At 36.3% G+C, this 22338-nt stretch overlaps 1 protein-coding gene and 1 pseudogene across 1 annotated transcript in view; both read right to left on the bottom strand.

Moving 5' to 3' along the window:
- Window positions 1-22338, bottom strand: part of ZSWIM5 (zinc finger SWIM-type containing 5) — a 130719-nt gene that overhangs the window by 50203 nt on the left and 58178 nt on the right. The window contains exon 2 of the mRNA XM_037498539.2: window positions 75-431. Within this exon, the coding sequence (XP_037354436.1) occupies window positions 75-431 (357 nt within the window). The remainder of the gene's footprint in view (window positions 1-74; window positions 432-22338) is intronic.
- On the bottom strand, window positions 16614-17235 carry LOC119235298 (translationally-controlled tumor protein-like; annotated as a pseudogene).

Genomic DNA, 22338 nt, shown 5'->3' on the forward strand with positions numbered 1-22338 from the left:
GCAAAAATTCCTCAACCTCTGAACATGTGATAAAGCAACAAAGCAGATTTTTAGCAACAAAAATGTTGAATTACCATTTACTTGGTTGATTTCCGAGTTGGAGGATAAAATCTCATCTGCCAATTTCTGTGCAGTAGGAAGAACTTCTGTGTGGTGGGCGGTGATTAAATACTGAATAAACTTTTGCAGTTGGTCCCTATTCATCTGGAATAGGGTTTCTGAGATAGGAAGACGCAATTTGACTTGGTCTGGTTTACGGATCCTGTAGAGTGAGAGTGCTACCACATGAGCACAGTAGAATATGTCCTTGTTCCCACAGCCACATGTCACTGAAGTGATTTTGCATCGGTCAAAACTGATTGCAACTTTGTAAGTCACCGCTGGTTCAGAAGTAGTGGCCGGCTCAGTTACAGTGCCACTGAGATGGAAGCCTAAGGAAACAAAGACAGTGTTTAGAGATTCTGTAGTAAGAAACTTTGAGATTTTCACTTTGCATTTCGATGAATCAATTCAAAGACTATATTCTAAATATCTCCTGTATACATGGTAGCCTCTGCCATAGTCATGAAGGTCAATGAAATTCAGGTATTATTCTTTTTTTTTTTTTAACTTATTACTCTGGAGTCTGAACCTCCTGAACTAATATGAAAACCTTTGTTTGGACACATGTACATTTTTCTGGGGGAACAGTTTGTAGCTTTCATGATAGTCTCAAAAATAGTAAGGAGCACTAAATAGTTAAGAGCCTCTAGTACATTTTTAGTTCTCTGTGGTGGGCAAACACAACTGTACAAATAATATCAGTACAATTTAGTGGAAGGTGAGTGTTATAAATGAAAGAGAAACCAAAACACCATGAGGAAGGGCAGGTAGGAAGAAGATAAGGACATTTCTCCCTCAAAACAGTTGCAAAATGATGACTGTGTGGGATACCTTAATTCAAGAAACCTTAAGGAAGGGAAAGCAGAGCTTGGTGCATTAAGACTATGCAGTGTTACACCTCTACCACTAGCACCTATCACCAATAATTTCGCAATGTAGAGCATAGATTTTTTTTAAAAGATTTTTTAAAATTATTTATTTATACAAGCACTGGGTACAGTCAGAAGCGTGGGAGGGTGAAAGAATTCACCAGAGCCAGAGCAGGGAACAGAACAGGCAGACCGACAAAGTACACTGCTGAGCGGAGCAGCGGGCAGGACAGGAGAGGTCTGTGCACCATGTGGGACCCTTGCCAGCGGCTGGGGAGCAAATCGGCACTGCAGAGGCTGCGGGTAGCTTCGCAGCCCAGCGCTCAACTGCTGCGCCACCAGGGGAGGCCCGAGCATAGATTTTTAAGTTACAACTAAATAGGAAAAACTAAAATCAATAGCAAATTCATGCTAGAAATCTTTTTTATTCTTTAAATATAATTCTTCTCCTTTCACAACAATATATATTCAGCTAATCATTCAATTACTCAAACAAGTTTAAGAAGATCTTAAGCATAAGATTGCTAGGCCTGGGCCTCCCTGGTGGCACAGGCGGTTGAGCGCCTCACTGTGAAGCTGTCCACAGCCTCTGCAGCGCGGGTTCAATCCTGGCGGGCAGGGGAGAAACCATATGGTGCGGCAGACCTCTCCTGTTTTGCCTGCTGCTCCCCTCAGCAGTGTATTTCATCAGTCTGCCTGTTCTGTTCCCTGCTCTGTCTCTGGTGAATCCTCTCACCCTCCCATACATCTGGCCTATACCCCAGTTCTTGTATAAATAAATAAAATCTTTAAAAAAAAATTAAAAAAAAAAAAGATTGCTAGGCCTAAGGATGCTAACAAAGGAACATCAAATATTTGTTAAATAACCACTATATTGAAGAACTGTATTGGGTATTTTTAATAATTTATCACAAAAGCCTTATGAAGTTAGCATTATATTTTATTTTAAAGGTGTGTAAACTGAGGCTTATAAAGGCTAAATAATTTGCCCAAGGCTCCTCAGCTAGCAAGTGCAGCTAAAGAATTGCAGACACATATGCAAATAATTACAATATGATATGCCAAGTAGTATAGTAGAGACAGGAACAAAGGAGGGGATAATTTGAGATTTTCCAGTTTAACTGCATTGTACACTATGAATAGAGAATCAATTTTAAATAGTCTTATATCTGTTGGAGAAATACTTGCCAAATAATAAATGGTGCATACGTAAGTCTTAAGAGTTATCATTGTGACCTGGAAGAATTAAAAAATGCAGAGAAAACTTCCCGAAGTTCAAGTTTCAAATAATTATGGTTTAAGAAAGACCGAAATTTACAAGCATATTCATAAAACCTGGCAAAATTAACACCACATTTGATTTTCACATTCAGGTCCAAATCAAAGAAAGGTGTACATTTCTGAAACAATGAAGATTAATTTCCAGAGCAAGAAAATAATAAAATTTAATTTTCTAAATCCACAGAGTCTAGATATATATTCTAAATGTCACAGAGGTTTTTTTTTTTCTCAAACTAAACATAGCTGCAGACTTAAAACATATTGTTTAGAGCAAAGTAAAAAAGTTACATTCGACTAAGTATGCTTTCACTTTAAATCTAAGGAAAACCACAGGATTGAGAAGGAGCTCCTTCCCAAATCTATATCCATTCACATGGCCAGTAGAGTTATATAGCAGAGAACGCACTGCACCAAAATTAGGCAGCCAAGATTTCCTATTTACTATGTAGGTTGGGCCACTCATTTTACAACCCTGAGCATGAACATCCCCCTCAGTAAAGTGGGGATAATAATACTTGCCCTGCCTAGCTCTCAAAAGTGTTTTGTACAACTGTAAAAAGTCCTAAAGATTTATTATTCATGTGTATACGTAGTTATTGTTAATGGAGCCTCCATGACAAGGGAATTAAGACAACCTTCCCAATGACCAAGTTTCAGCGTAGCTGAAAACCAGGTGCTAAGAAAGCAGATTCTTAATTTCTCTCAGGCCACTTAGTAGTATTTAGTACATTCTTAAAAAATGACTAAAGTTCTGATGAAAAGAGATCCCAAAGAATAAGACAGTGATGGCAACATGTGAAGAGCTTAGTTTCCAAGCCTCTGAATCTAAAAGGGATGTAAAAATATTTCTGCACTTGTCCCACAGCAATTTCTGAGTCCATTTCTCTCATTTCTTCCAGCATGAGTAAGAACATGATTACATTTAGGCCAAAAACCGCCATCAATGAGTATCTTTTTAAGATGTAAGTTCCATGAGGGCAGGCTGTACTGGGCATCACTATAAAAATAAAATCACTCTGGTAGTGGTATGAAAGAAAGATTGAATTACAGCTTCCATGTTTTTAAGACAAGAGTTTTGTTAAATGCACCTATTGAGCTGATCATGATTTTGATCTTCATATTATTAATGTGGTATATCATGTTAAGCATCCTTGCATCCCTGGAATAAATTCTACTTGATCATGATATATGATACTTTTAATGTGTTACTCAAGTTAGTTTGCTAATATTTTGTTGACAATTTTTACATCTATATTCATCAGGGATACTGGCCTGTAATTTTCCCTTTTTGTGATATTCATCTTGTCTTACTCATCTGGTTTTGGTGTCAGAGTAATACTAGCCTGGAAAATATCATAGGGATGTAATATGTAGCATGGTGATTAAAATTAGTAAATACTGTAGTATACATTTGAAAATTGCCAGAGTAAATCTTAAAAGTCCGCATTACCAAAAAAAAATTAATTTGCAACTTTTTTATGATGATGTCTACTAACTAGATTTATTGTGGTGATCATCTCACTGTGTATACACATATAATGCCATTAGGTTGTATTTCTGAAACTATTACATACATGTTAGATATACCTCAATTAAAAAAATATGAGCAGCTGGTCTAGATGACTTCCACAGTTCATTCTAACATAGGTATATTATGATATAGTGACTATCACTGAATCCCCCATAATGTGATATTATACAGTAAAGCTCTCTTACTTAGCCTGTTAGTCTTACCTTGGAAATACTTTCACTTAGTGTCTTCTTCATCAAAATGGAGTTCTTTGCCTAGTAGTATTCCATCTAAATTCTATAGTGTGGGGCCTCCCAGGTGGTGCAAGAGGTTGAGCACAGCTCTGTGAAGCTGTCCGCAGCTTCTGCAGTGCGAGTTCGATCTTCAGTCAGAGAGCTAGCCACATGGCGCAGCAGACCTCTCCTGACTTGCCCGCTGATCCCCTCAGCAGTGTACTTTATCTGCCTGTTCTGTTCCCCGCTGTCTCTGGTGAATCCTCTCACCTCCCATGCCTCTGGCCTGCACCCTAGTTCTTGTAATCATAAATAAATGTATCTTAAAAAAATAAATTCTATAGTGTGGGTGAAAGTTGAGATTTTAATATTAGTTGAAATATTAATATCCTAATTAATAATCAACATATTATTAATATTATCTTTCCTAGAACCAGGGTATTTTGGGGATTTAAAGAGAATAAAATAATAGCTAACCTTTATGAGTGTCTCCTATGTTTTAGGCTCTGTTTTAAGAACTTTATGTACTCTGCTTTAGTATTTTAACTCATTTAATAGTCACAACTCTATGAATTTGATAGTGAATGTAATAACTTCTATGTCAATTTGATGAGGGTACAGAGTCCAGTTATTAAATCTAACACTAATCTAGGTGTTGCTGTGGAGGTACTTTGTGATGTGGTTAGCATCTACAATCAGTTAATGTTTTTAACTAAAGGAAATTATCCTCAATAATGTGGGTGGGTCTCATCCAATCAGATGAAGACCTTACCAGCAAAACTGAGGTTTCTCTGAGGAAGAAGAAATTCTGCTTCATGACTTCAGATCCTGACCAAAAATTTCTAGCTTGCTGGTTTGTCTTACAGATTTCAGACTTGCCAGCTCCCATAATCATGTAGGTCAATCCTTGAAATAAATCATATATAAAAATCATGATTTATCTGCCCATCATCCATCCATCCATCCATCATCTAGTGATTCTGCTTATCTGGAAAACCTAACTTATTACTATTACTATTCTGAATTTATGTATGAGAAAACATAATTTGCTAAAGGTCACTGTAATAGTAAATGGCAAATCCAAGATTCACTTCCAGACAGTTTGTCTCAAAAGCCCATATTCTTAACTACTGCACTACACTTTCTCTGTATAATATTGTGTTGTGGCAATAACACATTTAACTTTATAAACTATAAAAAAACAATTAAAACATTACTAGAAAATAACTTTCAGGTTTATTGCAATTCTAAAATTTCAGTTTTCATAGCATTGGCAATGGTTTTAATCCTTCTGGGTTAATCTGGAATTAAAGACAAGATGTCAACTACCAATCAAGGAGTCCACCACCTGTCTGCACAGTAGGTCACCGTTAAAACAACTGAGAAACTTTCTGCAAAATGTTTTTCAAAAGTTAATGCTTATGGCCCATTATGCTGTTGGGAACATGTTCATTTGAGCTGGGTAAATCTTAGGACTCCCTCAACTCTATTGACACTGGTTATAGCTCATGATCCAGGCTTAAAGCCCATTTGAAGGGCAGGAAGCTCTGTGAAAGTGTCCTTGCTGGAATGCCTTCTTCCCTTCATATATCTTAGAATGTAAACAAAGAGTTTCAAATATTGGTATTCCTTGCCTTACTGCAACGTAGTAACATTTTTTAGAAGTCTAATACCTCCTGAGAATAGGCTGAATGTAGTGCAAACATAACTGCCATAAACATGTCCATCAATAATTTGCTGATTTAAGCAAACACCTAGAGGTCAATTATTTACTGAAAAATAATAGTCAGCTCCAGAGAGACTTGATTAGATTCAGGTTTTCTGGTACAATTACCTTGCAGGTAGTGTTGCATACTTCTTATACTTCACATCAGGAGACACATAATGCTCAGTGGTCTTTTTTATGTGCTGTTAGGACTGATTAGTGGGTAAGGTATTATTAGCCCGATCCATACATTATAAAGTTCCTTGGGAACTATTCACCTGTTTTAATAGTTATCGATGACCATTGCTTCAATCTGTTATTTCATTAGGGTGGCTTTATTTTTTTATTTAAATTTTGACTTACCTTCTCTGACTATTAATACCCTCATCTGTAAAATAAAGGAAAGTGGTCAGCTCAGTGCCTGGGATACACAGGGTGCTAACAAAAAAAGTGACACAAAAATTGCTTAGAGCTCATTGAGAAAAGCAACCACTTTATAGACAAAGTTTTCCTAAATACCACCTTTGTGGTGATCATCCACATTTCCCCAAAATACAAAGAGAAAATGTATATATTGTGTGAGCATCATATTTATCAAATATTCAAATGTCCTCAAGTTATTAAAAACAGATGAATGAAATCAAAAGCCAGTAGAAGGAAGCTAATAACAAAAATTAGAATATAAATAAACAAAACAGAAGTAAAAAGACAGATCACATGATTAATGAAAATGAAAGCTAGTTCTTTTAAACAAAATACACAACCCCCTTAAACTCACTAAGAAAGAAAACTAATAAGCAGAATAAGAAATGAAAGAGAAATTATAAAAGATATCTCAGAAAAAGGAGATTGTAAGAGCATCTTTATACCAATGAAATTACTTGGAAGAAATGGACAATTTCTTAGATGCATACAATTTTCCAAGACTTACAGAAAACCTGAAGAGATCAATTATGAGTTAGAAAATTGAAACATTAATCAACCATTAATCTCGCTAGAAACAAAAGCCCTGGACCAGATAATCTCCCTAGTGAGTTCTACCAAATCGTCAAAGAAGAACTAATACCTAGTCTTCTCAAACTGAGGAAGAGGGAATGCTTCCAAACACAATTTCTGAGGCCAACATTAATCTGATACCAAAAGCACACAAGGACTTCATAAAAAAGAAACTGTAAACCAGTACCTCTGATAAGTACCAATGCAAAAATCCTCAACAAAATCTTAGCAAGCCAAATTCAACAACAGATTAAAAGGATTACAATAATACATCACAACCAAAGTGGGATTTATTCCAGGGATGAAGGATGGTTCAATATATACAAATCAATCAATGTATTTCACCATATCAAAAAAAATCAAAGGGAAAAATTATATGATTATATCAATAGATGCAGAGAAGGCACTTGACAAAATTCAGTATACATTTATGATTTAAAAATTTTAGTAAAATGGAGATGGAAGAAACATAATAAAGGCCTTATATGCCAAACCCATAGTTAGCATCATACTCAATGGTGAGAAACTAAAATGTTTAAGATCAGGTACATGATAAAGATGTCCATCCTCACCACTGATAGTCAACAGAGCACTGGCTGTCCCAGCTAGAGCAATCAGGGAAGAAAAAGATAAAAAAGGAATCCAAATTGGAAAACTATAACTACTTGTAGATGACATTAGAAACAGAAACCCTAAAGATGTCACTAAATAAAACTAATTAGAAACATTAAATCATTATAGTAAATTGGCAGGCAATAAAATCAATATGTAAGTCTGCTACATTCCTATATGCAAACAACAGAGTAGGAGAGAAAAAGAAATCAAGGAAAAAATCCCATTTACTGTAGAATCAAAAAGTATTAAATACCTAAGAGTAAATGTATAAAGGAGGTAAAAGATCTACTCAATGAAAACTAAGACACTGCTAAAATACACAGAAGACAAAAGGAAGACATGCACGGATTGGAAGAACTGACTTTTTAAAATTTCCATCTTACCCAAAGCAATATATCAATCCAAAGCAATCCCTATCAAAGTTTCAAGAGAATTCTTCAAAGAAACAGGGAAAAGATTTTTGAAATTTAATAGCTAAAGCAATCTTGACAAAAAAGGAAAGGAATGGTGGTATCACATTCCTAGACCTCAAACTATACTACCAGGTTTTAGTAATAAAAACAGTATGGTATTAGAATAGGAATAGATACACAGACCAGTGGAATAGAATTAAAAGTCCAGAAATAAACTTACAATTATATGCACAGTTAATCTATAACAAAGGAGCCATAAATATACAATGGAGAAAGGAAAATCCCTTCAACAAATAGTGCTGGGAAAACTGGATAGACACATGCAGAAACATGAAACCGACCACTTTCACACTACACACAAAAGTTAATTCAAAATGGATTAAAAACTTAGATGTAAGACCAGAAACCATAAAAGATATAAAAGAAAACATAAAGAAAACACTCCACATTGGCTTTACGCATGCCTTTTGGGAAGTCTCCAACAAAGAGAATAAAAGTATAATAAATGAAATAAGGTATAAAAAGAAAATAAATGGTGTATATAAGACTAAAAAGTTTCTGCACAGTAAAAAAAAAAAACTATCATTAAAATTAATAGATATGGACCTCCCTAGTGGCGCAAGGGGTTAAGAGGCAACCTATGAAGCTATCTGCAGCCACTGCAGCACAAGTTCAATCCCCGGCCAGAGAGGAGACCCACATGGCACATCAGACCTCTCCTGACTCTTCCGCTGCTCCCCTCAGCAATGTATTTCAGTCAGTCTGCCTGTTCTGTTCCCCACTCTGTCTCTGGTGAATCCTCTTGCCCCCCACACCTCAGGCCTGTACCCCAGCTCTTGTATGCATAAATAAATCTTTAAAATTAAATTAAATTAATAGATATCCTACCAAATGGGAAAGAATATTTGCACATTCCACAAGAAGCTAATATCCCTGTTATACAAAGAACACATATAAAAAGAAAGCACATAACCCAATCAAAAAATGGGAGAAGAGCTAAATAGACACTTCTCCAAAGAAGACAAAGAGATGGCCAACAGGCACATGAAAAAATGCCCATCATCACTTATCATCAGGGAAATGCAAATCAAAACCATAATGAGAAACCACTTCACTACTTCACTCCATTAAGAAAGGTTTTTATGGTCCCCCCGGGTGGCCCAAGGGGTTAAGCACTGTACTATGAAGCAATCTGTAGCCTCTGCAGCATGAGTTCGATCCTCAACCGGCCAGAGGGTAACCCACATGGCGCAGCAGACCTCGACTGTCTCGCCTGCTGCTCCCTCAGCAGTGTATTTCAGTCAGTCTGCTTGTTCTGTTCCCCACTCTGTCTCTGGTGAATCCTCCCCCCCAACCCTGTACCTCTGGCCTGTTCCCCAGTTCTAGTATGCATAAATAAATAAATCTTGAAAAAAAAAAAAAAGAAAGGTCTTTATCAAGAAAACAGAAACAACATATGTTGGCAGGAGTATAGAGAAAAAGAAATCCTTGCATACTGTTGGTGGGAATGTAGACTGGTCCAGCCTCTATGGAAAACAACATGGAAGTTCCTCAAAATATTAAAAATAGATACATAACCCATCAATTCCACTTCTTGGTATTTATCCAAAGAATACAAAAACACTAATTTGAAGGAATATATGCATTCCTATGTTCATTGCAACACTATTTTCAATAGCTGTTATAGACACAATCCATGTTTGTAACAACAGATGGCTAGATATGAAGATGTAGTACATACACACAATGGAGTACCACTCAGCTATAAAGGAGGTGGGGAATCTTGGCATTTATGACAACATGGATGGAACTAGAGGGGATTATGCTAGGTGAAATAAGTCAGGAGAAAGACAAGTACTAGATGATTTTATTCATATATGGAATATAGAGAAATAAAGGAACAGACAACTAAACAACTAAACCAAAACAAACCTTAACAATATGACTGCAGAACTGAGGCTACTAGAAGGGAAGGGGAGATAAATGAGAAGAGGGCACCCAACAGTGGGTGGTGGAAGGTGTGGTGTGATAAAATAACATACATCTGGAGAGGTGTAAACCTATTTTCCTAATTCATATACAATATTGTAAACCAATGTGACCTCAATTAAAAGAATACAAATACCAATAGTTTTATTAGCTAACAATTATTGGGTGTTCTAAATAATTTCCACGTATTAACTAAATCCTTACAATGACACTGCAAGATAGGTTCACTTGTTATTTCCCTTTTTCAGATCAGAAAGTCCAGGCTCTAAGACATAAAGGAACTCTAAGACATAAAGGAACTTGTTTAAGATCACACAAACTGGGCCTCCCTGGTGGCGCCAAGGGTTAATATGCATCCTATGAACTATCCACAGCCACTGCAGCATGAGTTTGATACCCGGCCAGGGAGCTACCCACATGGCACAGCAGACCTCTCCTGTCTCGCCCGCTGCTCCCCTCAGCAGTGTATTTCAGTTGATCTGCCTGTTCTGTTCCCCACTCTGTCTCTGATGAATCCTTTCACCCCTACACCTCTGGCTTGTACCCCAGTTCTTATATACATAAATAAATAAATCTTTATAAAAACAAAAACAAATCACACAAACTGCAAAAGAGTTGGAATTTGAGTACAGGTAGTCTGGCTCCAGTCTATACTCTTTATCACTACCCCACATAAAATATGACTTTGCAGTTTAAATTATGCATACAAAACTTTATAAGGGTAATTAGCAAGTACAATTCTGCAAAGATGGAGTACTGCATTAATGACAAGTCAGTAAACTCTGGTGTTTGCCTAGTTTCCTGGGCAGTTGTTCAAGGCAACTAAAACTGACAAGTGCTTGGTGATGCTCTCACAATTGGAATAAAGATGGACTCATGAACTCATCTGTACAAGACAATGTCTCAGCACAGTGAGTGAATCATCTGCTGAGAGTTCTGAAGGAAAACACTTCTCAGTACAGTCCTCTGATACCATTCAGTCTTTTGTGTTTCTGAGTGCAAGAAAGGCTCTAGGAAAGCTTGGGCAATTAAAACCACTTTGCTCATTGCTCTTTTGATTCACCAGGCCCCTGGGCAGGTGCTAATGCATGAAAATGAATGTAGATTCAGCCAATGGGAGAGGAAAGGACGACTGTGGTTTACAAAAAGAGTAATTTTTCTTGTAGTCAGTTTAAGGATGTATACACAAACTCACACAGATATAAACTATATAACTCCTTTAAACCAGAATGCTTTCCTATTGAATAAATTTAGTTTTGATGAAACTGCATAGTGTAAATTAGACATTCTCACTTAAATTCCAGTCTTCTGGAAGGCCACAGCCGTATGCTAGCAGCCACTCTTTCTCCTTTTTGTCACTTAGCAAAACAGTAGTCACATGAAAATTTAAAATAGTCAAAGTGACACCCTCAAAATAACTGATATCCTTTCTAGAAAGCCTTATTCAAAAGTTGGATAACTACAACCCTAAAGAGAGCACTGGAATGGTTCTATGATAAAGAGCTCATACTATGATATAAAGAACTCAGGAATCAGGATGCTTGAGTTCTTATTTCAGTATCCCTGAGTATCTATTTGCCCTAGTTTCTTACTTAGGCAAATAGATATAATAACATTCATATGCCTATAAGACTCATGTGAAAATAATTTGTAAAGAACACATCTCCCAGAGATATCACTCAATAGTAATCCTAACTGGCCAGGGCCAGTGTCTACATAAGTTCACAAGAAGCAGATGGCGCCCACACACTGGGTGAGGGTGTGAGAGATTGCAAAGTGAGGAGAAGTATTGTTATTCAGGAATACAAATGATGCTGCTCCATTACCCTGAGAGCTACTTGGTTTGTTTGTATCAGAGAGGTCACCCTAAGCTTCTCAGAGCAGCTGAGTAAGCTGGAGGGCCCTTCTTGTGGCCATCTGCTCTCCTCCCAGACTCCTCTAGCAAATCAAGAGGTTTTCCTTGTATTAACCTCTGAAGAGCAGCCACAGGCTCTTCTCAGCACCAGCTTTAGCAGGCAGTAGTCTCCGCTCTCCATCTGTGCCAGCAACCACAGTTGAAGAACAATGAGACTTCCAAGCCCAGGCATTCACTCACAGAGATACCCTTGCATTACCTAGTTTTCTAGAGTTCTTTTTGGATATTGAATCTTTATATGGGGATTAGGTGTACATTTTAAAAGACTGAGGGTAGGGAAAAAATAAAATGGGAAGATCTATCTGGAAAATTCATTTACAAGTCTAACATGCATAAAACATAATCACTTTGAAAATAGCAATTTCATTGCCTCCCTAAGACTTACAGAACAAGTTGTCATATATAGTGATGGATAAGTAGTCTATTCAGAACTGCAGATGAGCACCACCTCCTCAGTTCACAGATTTGAACATAGATTAGAAAAACAAAATACCACACTCTTTAAGCAGTTCTCTGCAGAAACAGAATGTACCTATACAAAGTACGCACTGCCAAAATGGATGTTATAGGCTAATAATCACCATTTGGATTATTGATTTGAACAGCATAAAAGGCAACATATCACTGTAAAATGATTTTTAAAATTACCTTACTCTATCAGTAGTTATATCGATGGGTTAAAACTAAAAAATAAACTGCTTTTCAAAAGGAAAAGGATACACATAGCTATTTTTGATCAGCCACAATATTGAAAGTTCAAATGTTATTTTGGAGTCTTCAAAACAGTATTCAGATTTTTTAAATTGATTTTAAACAGAGGCCACATTGGCTTGCATTATTGCTAGTATTTCAGATTTATTTTAAAGCATAAAAAAATTACCTTGATACACTTTCCAAGAGGAAAAAAATTCCTGGTTACTTTGAGTCTGCAAGTCATTAGAATACACTGAAGTTATACTTAAATGAGTTATATACATCACTAAGAATAGTGTATGGCATACAAAAATACTAAAAAAAAGTTATTATGTTAGCGTTCGATTATAATCGTAGCTAGTTCCCTTATTCCAGTATCTACAGACCATATCATTTTAAGCAGTCTATCCTCAAATGATCTAAAGAAAAGTGCCTCTGCATAAAGTAATAGGAGCTGTAGTTAAATTCTTACAGCAATCAAAAGACTAATTTTCAGGCTATCTTAATCCTCATCTTTTCTAAACTCCATGACATTTTATTTCCAACATGGCCTTTTTAATATGGAGATGAATGCATATCTCTAATAACATTCTTTATTTAAAGGTTTCATACACTAGTAAGAACACCATTCCTAACATTTACAGCATTTTGGTCAAGACTTCATATTACCCTCTAGCTTTACTCTTTTGTTCCATCTTGCAACTTGACCTGTGTGGGGCAGCAAGAATGTCAAAACAAATTCAATTAGGACAATGCTTTTTCTTTTGCTTGGAAACTGGAGCAAAACCATTTTTTCACATTCTACAGTAACCTGATTCCATACAAACACCAGTCAAACAGAAGACATTCTCATCAAGTCTTCACTCAGGGTTATAAATGCATTCACATCATCCATTGGATCTAAGGGAGCAGTTCTTCATAGTAAAAATCTCTAGTGTCAGCAATTCTTCTGAATCAAAATTACATCCTTAATGTATAATCCTATTAGTTGACCAGCATATCCTTGAGTCCTCTGTTCTAACATGGCTTTTAACTCCTTTGCTTCTCTGACCCCAAAGGAAGGGGGGGAAATTGCTAAATAGAATATTCCTCCTTATGTATACTTTTTTTTTTTTTTAACAAAAAGTTTTATTGTAAGGTGCCATGCCACAAGAACACCCAGGGCACTCCCCATATCAAGTCGACTGCCTGTCATATTTGTGCATTGCTGTAAGAAAGAACCTGGATAAATGCCTAAGGTCACAGCTTGACCCTTACATAAGCAGGGGCATTTTTAGGATAAGAGATGTAATGGTCTTGGTCCTTACCTCTTCCCATGCAGTGTCTAGCTCTGTAGATTAGGGGGTTGCTTTGAAGCCAAACACAGCATTCCTCCTTTATCATTAACCAAGGATGTTAGAACCAACCTCTTTTCTTGTTAACTGAAAAATGTTAGAAATTAACCAAATGCCTCCTTTGTCTATTAGAGAGCGTGTATTCTTTCTGCGCATGTAGCCTATCTGCACAAATTGTATATAAATTGAGACCAAACTTATGAAGGGGGCTGGTCTATCACCCAGAGAAATATGATGGCTATTTCCCTAGGTATAGGTCCTCAGTAAGACTCTGAATAACCTTTTAGTCTTTTCTTTTATTAAACTTTGAATTTCTTTTGCATCAGTGATTGTTATAATTGACACATTCAACTCCCTATACAGGGGTCTACATAAAACTTGAGGTCTTAATACCTCAAACATAACAAGTTCAATTCCCCATCCCAACCAATGGCGATCCTCATCTTTCAAAATGCTTAGGCGAAAAACCTTGGCAGCATCCTTGACTCTTCACATCCTACATTCAATCCACCACAAAATCACACTTGTTTTTACTTAAAAATATTTCCAAAATTTGATCATTTCTTAACTTTTCTACTTTTTCTACTCTGGTTCAAGTCTGGATTATTTTACTAGCTTCTTAACAAGTCTGCCTAGTCTTACCTTTTTATTCCTTCTTCAAATCTATTCTTTTCATAGAATTTAGACTGACCCTTTAAAATCTGTCAGATACTGACATACCTCTACTGAGAAACTTAGTATGGTTTCCCATTTAATTCAAAGCTAAGATTCTTACAAGGGCCTACCAAAGCTCCTGTCAGCTGGTGCTTTTAACTCTGATGACTTTTTCATACAGTCCCTTACAGTCCTTATTGCTAAGCCCTTCCACAGACCTTTGTGCCAGCCATTCCCTTCAAACATATGCTTGGTTAATACTCTTCCTTCAAATCTGCTCAAATGCTGCCTCTTCAATGAGGGTTAACCAGATCACCACATTAAATATTGAAACTATTCTATCTACCCATTACTACCCCAGCACTCTGAACTCCTTCAAACCCTGTTCTACCATTGCTTTTTTCAATAGCACTTACTTTTAGACACACTATTTAATTAACTTGCTTATTATGTTTACCATTGTTTCCCCCTGCTACAATGCCACTACAAGGACAGGGATCTTTGTTTTATTCATTAATGTATCTCCTGTACTAGAATGCTTGGCATTCAGGTAATATTTGTTAAACATGGGATGAATAGCCATTGGCTATTTTAGGCTCTCAGAACCCTGATGACTAACATCACCAGTCAAAAATCAATCATCCTGGCCAGAAAGTAACGTATTCAATCAGCCAGACTTTACATATACCTTCATGTGAACTAAGAAAAGTGGCCAATTATATTCAAATTGCATGGAATCATTTCCCCACAAGAAGAAGGGTGACATTACTAAAAGAAAGCATACTGAACAGGCAAAGAAGTACAACTGGGGTCAAGTACAGCATTCGTGGTTAAGGGTAGTTAAGGGACAGACTCTGGAATCAGTAGGCCAAAATTGTAGTCCAGTCTTACTACTTGCCAACTGTGGGGCCCAGGACAAATTTTTGTTCATGTGCCTCAGTTTCTTCATCTATAAAATGGGGAGAAAACAGCTACTTTGTAGAGTTGTTATGAGTATTCAAGTATACTGCATGCATATAAAAACACTTAAAAGAGGGTCTGGCATATAGTAAACATTATGGAAATGTTAGCCATTGTGATTATTACTGCTATTGTTAGTACTCTTATTAATTAGGGCAAAGTAGTCCTCATCACAGCAATTATATCACTGTATCTGAGGTTTAGTGAGAAACAGCAACAAAGAACAAGAACTGCAGGGTGGCTTGCTTAATTAATCATCTTATCAGGGGAGCTTGCTTAATCATCCACACATTCACTAAATGCATACTCTGTGCCTGGCACTTGGCCAGTGCCAGCCTTTAAGGAGGGCGCAATTTACTGTGGGTAGACATTTAGCAAATAAAAGTAATCAAGTTTTATAGGTGCTATTTTGGTTCCATTCTTTCTATGATCTCTTATCTTTCTATTCTAAGAACGCTTAAGAAGTCAGAAATGTCGTCTGCCTTTTTACTAAGCATTTTCTAAATTTTAAATAATCATCTAAATTCCAGACCTAGTGGTATCTCTTGACCTTGAGCCCACTGCCACGGTATAATGTGGTATCTCCAGTTTTTGTGGCAACAGATAACTAGCTCACCTACTCAGTTTTCTGCTTATGATCAATTGCTACACAGACTAATTTTACTTACTCCAAGCTGTCTTCTACATAATCTGTGGGCTTTTCCATAGTCAATTCTGGGGGCATAAGGAGATGATCGAAAGTTTTGAAGTTGTAAGAAGACTGTGGATAAAGCTCATAATACATGACACTTGGACATTCATGGATTTTTATTAACACCATTTGAAATGTCTGACTGAATGAATAAAATGGTTGTTTTTTATTTGATTACTGTGAAAGAGCAAAAGTTCCCGGTCACTGGAGCTACTGAAGACAATGTTATCACCTATTTTAATCATTCACTTGTGTGTATGATCTTATTCTAAGTGTTAACAAGTACAGTGATGAGCAACAAAAACAATTCAGACTGAAAAATTTGGTGTTTACCAGAGGGGAGAGTGTTGAACTAGGGTAGCAGGGTCCAACTTGATAGTATGATGGTACCAGAACTTCAGTGATGGGTAAAGTATATACACAGATAAAGGTGTGACGCTATACTGAAATTATATACCACTGAAAACCAATGGAAATTCAATAAAATTTGATTTTAAAAATAGTGATGAATACATATAAGCCCTTGCATTGATCTAGTAAGCTTAAATTAAGATAATTTTAAAACTCCTAAAGAACCTAGAAAGGAGTATTTTGAATCAAATGATAAGGCTCCCTCTTTGCTGAAGAGAGATCCAAAGTAAATACCAAATTTGTTAACATTTTTTCATTTCTAAACCATCCCTAAAGAAAATCATATATGGTGTTACACCATCCACATGGTAGTCCAGGAGAGCAACCATACCATCTGGGTTCATGTTTTCACCAAAACACAACTGGTCGTTTTTTAAATTAGCTAGGATATGTTTCATTTAGGATATGTTTCATTTGTTCTGTAGCTCCTGACATAGAAGGTTTTACTCTTTCTGGTCTCTGCTTTCCAAGTTTGCCTTTAATTGACTTCATGTAATCTTTGATGTACTTTTAGACTTCGTGGTGAACTTGGTTTCCTACAGTGATGGTTCATGACAAAAACAACACCAGTGATAACCGTGCTTCACCAGAGGCATTATCACCAGTGAGTGAGCCATCAGTGCTACCCTCCCTTCCACTGACAATCTTCCCCTCCCCTTCCAGGTACAGCCCATCCAGGATCCCCGTAATCTTTTTTTTTTTTGTGGGACCCTCGCCTGTTGCCAGGGAGCTGCAGAGGCTGCGGGCAGCATCACAGCCAAGCGCTCAACCGCTGCACCACCAGGGGAGGCCCAGGATCCCCTTAATGTTGTAGACATTGGAGAACATCTCATCATGGCTGAGGAAGTCCCGGTAGATAAACATGATGGTAGCTAGAGGGAGACAACAGCACTAGCTTAGCAGGAGCCTGGTGCTTTGAGTGGGTGGAAAAGGCTGACATTGATTTTAGTCAGTGAGATTGGGTCACACTTCTGATAGACAAAATTTTAAGATAATACATTTGTGTTGGTTTAAGTTTGTGTAATTTGTTACAGTCATTAAGTCACAAAGTTTGTGGTATTTTGTTACAGCAGCAATAGAAAACTAACACAAATATTAAAATGTTAATGAGCAAGTGGTACAAGGGAAAGATATGCAAGTTATAAGTCTCAAAAAATGGTTTGTTTTGTTTGTTTTTGTTTTTGTTTTTTTAATTTTTTTAAAAGATTTGTTTATTTATTTATACAAGCACTGGGTACAGTCAGAAGCACGGGAGGGTGAGAGAATTCACCAGAGCCAAAGCGGAGAGCAGAGGAGGCAGAAGGACCCAAGTACACTGCTGAGGGGAGCAGCGGGTGGCAGCGGGTGCGCACCATGTGGGACCCTCCTCTAGTGGCTGGGGAGCAGCCGGGGATCAAACTGGTGCCGCAGAGGCTGCAGGTAGCTTCGCAACCCAGTGCTCGACCGCTGTGCCACCAGGGAGGCCCTCAAAAAAATGGTTTTACTGAAGGTACGAGAAACTGTCTAGAAGGGAAAAGGAGGAAGTAGCAGGATGTTTATCTTTCTGAACCTTGTAATAAGTCCTAGAAGAATAAACAGTCCTCACTCATTAGGAGTTATTATACTTGGGAATAATCTGATTCTGGGATGGAAAAGCAGAGGATTTATAGTCAGGAGAATAAAGATATTAAAAATAAAAGTGAGGTTAGTTGGTTTACTTCTGATTCTCTGTTGATGCAACCTGAGAGACCTGATAATGCCAGGAGTCAGCAGTCTGTATGCTGATTTGCTTCAGAGGAAGAAACTTTCATAGGGGTTATACTCTCAAGTGATCTAGCAATCAAAAGGTTGATTGCCCTCAAATAAACCCCCATTATAGATCAGTCTGAAATGATATGGAAAGTCTTGTATTGGGAGATGGGACACGTGTCTGAGTTTTAGTTCTGCTTCCACAATATAGCAATATAATGCTGGATAAGTTATCTCATCTTATCTCCTTTTTTTTTTTCAAACTCATTTTACAAACAGGCTTAGTTTTTATAGAAAGACAGAGTCTAATTTGTAGATTAGTCTTTCAGCCTATATACATTTATTTGACTCATATTTTAATAATACTTTAAACAACCCATTTTATTCCCCTGATATATTTCAGCATAATCACTTAGCATAATCACTTCAATTTCCATTCATATTGACACAAAGGCACATTTCATCTTTCTAAATAGCTGAATAGTATTCCATTGAATATATATATATTCCATTGAATATATATATATATTCAATATATTCCATTGAATATATTGAATAGTATTCCATTGAATATATATATATATATATATATATATATATATATATATATACACACCACAACTTCTTTATCTAATGATAGTTACCCACCAAAGGGTATCTTGGTTGATTTCATGCCTTGGATTTTGAAATTCACCATTTTAAAGTGTACAAGTTGGTGGTATTTAATATTTTCAGTACGTTATATAATTATCACCATTAATGTATTTCAGAATATTCCTAACATCCTCCAAAAGAAAACCTGTATCTGATAGCAAACAGTCCCAATTCCTTCCTGTTCCTATCTTCTGGCAACTACTAATCTATTTTTTTTTTTTTTGTCTCTTTGGACTTATCTACTCTTGACATTTTACATAAAAGAAATCATACAATATGTGACTTTTTGTGTCTTTCACTTAGTATAATGTTTTCAAGGTTCATTCCTGTTATAGCAAGTAATAATACTTCTAAAATAATTGTTAAACTAAGGTAAAATTCACATAACAAAAACCATTTTAAATTAAAAAATTAAGTATGTTAACAATGTTGTGTAACCAGCCCCACTGTGCATTTCATCTACTTTTCATCAACCCAAAGGGAACTCTGTACCCATTAAACAATACCATTTCTCACTCTCTCCAATCCTTGGTAATCTCAATTCTATTCTATATCTATGAAATTGCCTATTCTAGATCCCTCAAATATATAAAATTATACAAAATCTGTCCTTTTGTGTCTGGTTTATTTCACTTAGCATAGTGCTTTCAGTGATCATCCATAATGCTGCATGTATGGACACTTCATTCTTTACGTCTGAATAATATTTAATTACATGGATATACTGCATTTTGTTTACCCATTCAATAGATGATGGACATTTGGGTTGTTTCCAACTTTTGTTTGCTATGAATTCTGGTGCCAAGAACACTGATGTACACATCTGAGTTCCTGTTTTGAGTTTTAAAAAAATTTTATTTACATATTTTTTACATCATTGTTCATTTTTTGTGCAATGTTTGATTTCTCCTCTCAGGTGTAATCCCAATAAAATTGCCATCACCAAGACAACCCTGCATCCCTGGAAGAAACCTCACATAGTCATGATATGCTACCTTTTTTAATAGATTGTTGAATTTAATTAGCCAAAATTGTTTAGAATATTTGCATTTATGTTCATGATAGATAATGGTTTATAGTTTTCCTATAATGTCTTTGTCTAATTTTGGTATCAGGATAATGCTGCCCTCACGGAATGAGCTGGGCAACAGTCTCTTTATCAAGGAAAACATGTTGGATTTTGTCATATGTTTCACCTGCATCTTTGAATTTTGTTAACATGGTGAATCACATTTATTAACTTTTGAATGTCAAACATGTATTCCTGAAAAAAATCCCACTTGTTGTGATATATTTTTGAATTGCTTTGCTAAAATACTGTTAATTTTGTGTTTATAATATAGATTGTAGATTAATTTTCTTATAATGTCTCTGGTTTTGATAGCAGGGTAATACTGGCCTCAAAAATGAGTTGGGGAGGCCTCCTGGTGGCACAAAGGGTTAAGACGCAACCTATGAAGCTATCAGCAGCCACTGCAGCACGAGTTTGATCCCCGGCCAGGGAGCTACCCACATGGCGCAGCTGACCTCTCCTGTCTCACCCACTGCTCCCCTTAGCAGTGTATTTCAGTCAATCTGCCTGTTCTGTTCCCCACTCTGTCTCTGGTGATTCCTCTCACCACCCCCTCCCCCGCATCTCTGGCCTGCACCCCAGTTCCTGTATGCATAAATAAATAAATCTTTAAAAAATGAGTTGGGAAGTATTTCTTCCTTTTCATGTTTTTGAAAGAGTTGGTATTATTTATTTTTCAAGTGTTTTCTAAAATGCATGAGTGAAGCCATTTGGACCTGTAAAATTTGATTTATTAGAAGTACCAACCTTCTATTTCTTTTCTTTATCACTTATCACCTTCTATATTCTTGTTTATTACATATACCCTTCTAGCAGAACATGTGCTCCACAAGTACAGGATTTTTTTTTTTAGCTGTTTTGTTCCCTGCTATCTTCTTAGCACTTAGTGCATGGCATGCATTAAGTGCTCAAGATACTGATGAATTCAATATAGATAGGTACAATTAAGAATATCTTATTTTAATCATGTTTTCTAAAGTCTTTAAAATGATCAGCATTTATATATTGAAATGTATCCTCTCATTATAAATGATACTTTTAATTTATATATTATTAGTATACTTTTTAGAAATTATGTGTTAAGTAGGTTATATTGTATATGAATTTTATTTCAGAAGAGTAAAGTGAACCTTATAAAATTTCTGTCACAAAGGGGTATATGTTGGATCTGATAGGTTGGGAATAACTCATCAGTCACATTAATTAGTGAAAGAAGTAGGTAAGGGGCAGTAGGTCATTGCTCTGAAAGTCCTTTGGAAGAAGTGCTCTCCCAGATTTCTAAAAATATTCATCTACAAAATATCTGCAGATATTCTGGGACAGCGCAGGTTTAGGAGGGAGAAAAGTGACAAGGACCATGTATCTTGAGTGTAGAAGTTACTGACAGGATCCAAGAGAACTCATATCTGTTTTCAGGAAGTCAGTCAATTTTGGAGAAGTTTTCATATAAATTGCGAGAAATGCTCAAAAGCTAATACACATTCTTGAAAGTAAAGATACAGGTTAATTGTTACACTACAGAACAGGGACCTCCCTTGATTGGCATCATCTGTACTCAAACAATCAAACACCTGTTTCTCTAGGTTATCTTGGTTGTGATGGAGAGTCCAGAACCATGAAAGTTCAAATGATCATACGATGCCTGCGTCACTGAAGAAATCAACTTAAATAATTATCCTGCATGGAAGGTTGAGAAGAAGATCTTTCAAAGACCAGAAGAATTATGTACCAGAAGCACTATAAAGAGAGAGACCAGTTTTCTTGGTATTAGTTGGGTCTATACCAACTATTCCAGTATAATTATAAGGATAAGAGAATGGTTATATTAATATAAAACAACATAGACTATAAGGCAAGGAATATTACTAGATATAAAGAGGGACATTTTATGATGATAAAAAGGGTCACTACAACAGGAAGATATAAAAATCATAAATGTATATACGCCTAATAATAAAGCTAGAATTGAAATAAGATATAAACAAATTAAAAATTTTAGTCTGAAGTTTCAAAATCTTTTTTCAATAACTGATAGAACAAGAATGCAAAGTTCTGCCATCTTTTCAAGTGACAGCTACTCAAGTCTTATACACAGCATGTTTGTACTCTGTGTCTTCTCTTTTTGTAGCCAAAGAGATTAATCCTGTACCTCTGTTCAATGAAGCACTGTATACTGCAGCAGTGGCCGCTTCCTTGACTTTTAAAATTGGAAATAATGGAAATAAGGAACTAGCTTCAATTACTCAGATTTTTCTCAAGAGAACATAGGAAATTTTAATAGCTCCTGGCACTTGAGTGATCAGTATGATAATCTGTTTTTTTTTTTTCCAACTCAGAGAAACACCTTAAGAGCTAACTCCTTTCTCCTCCTTACTAGTAAATGTTTCATTAGAAACACAGAAAGTCTGAAGCTGGAAGTATAGCTAGCAGACTGTAAAATATAAACAGGCATGTAAACAAAACCAAACCACTTCCAACTCTATTGACAAACTCTCCATTCAGAAATGTTAAAC

The sequence above is a fragment of the Talpa occidentalis genome, unplaced genomic scaffold (assembly GCF_014898055.3).
Source record: "Talpa occidentalis isolate TD23 unplaced genomic scaffold, MPIMG_talOcc4v2.1 talOcc4.9, whole genome shotgun sequence".
Classification (NCBI taxonomy): Eukaryota; Metazoa; Chordata; class Mammalia; order Eulipotyphla; family Talpidae; genus Talpa; species Talpa occidentalis.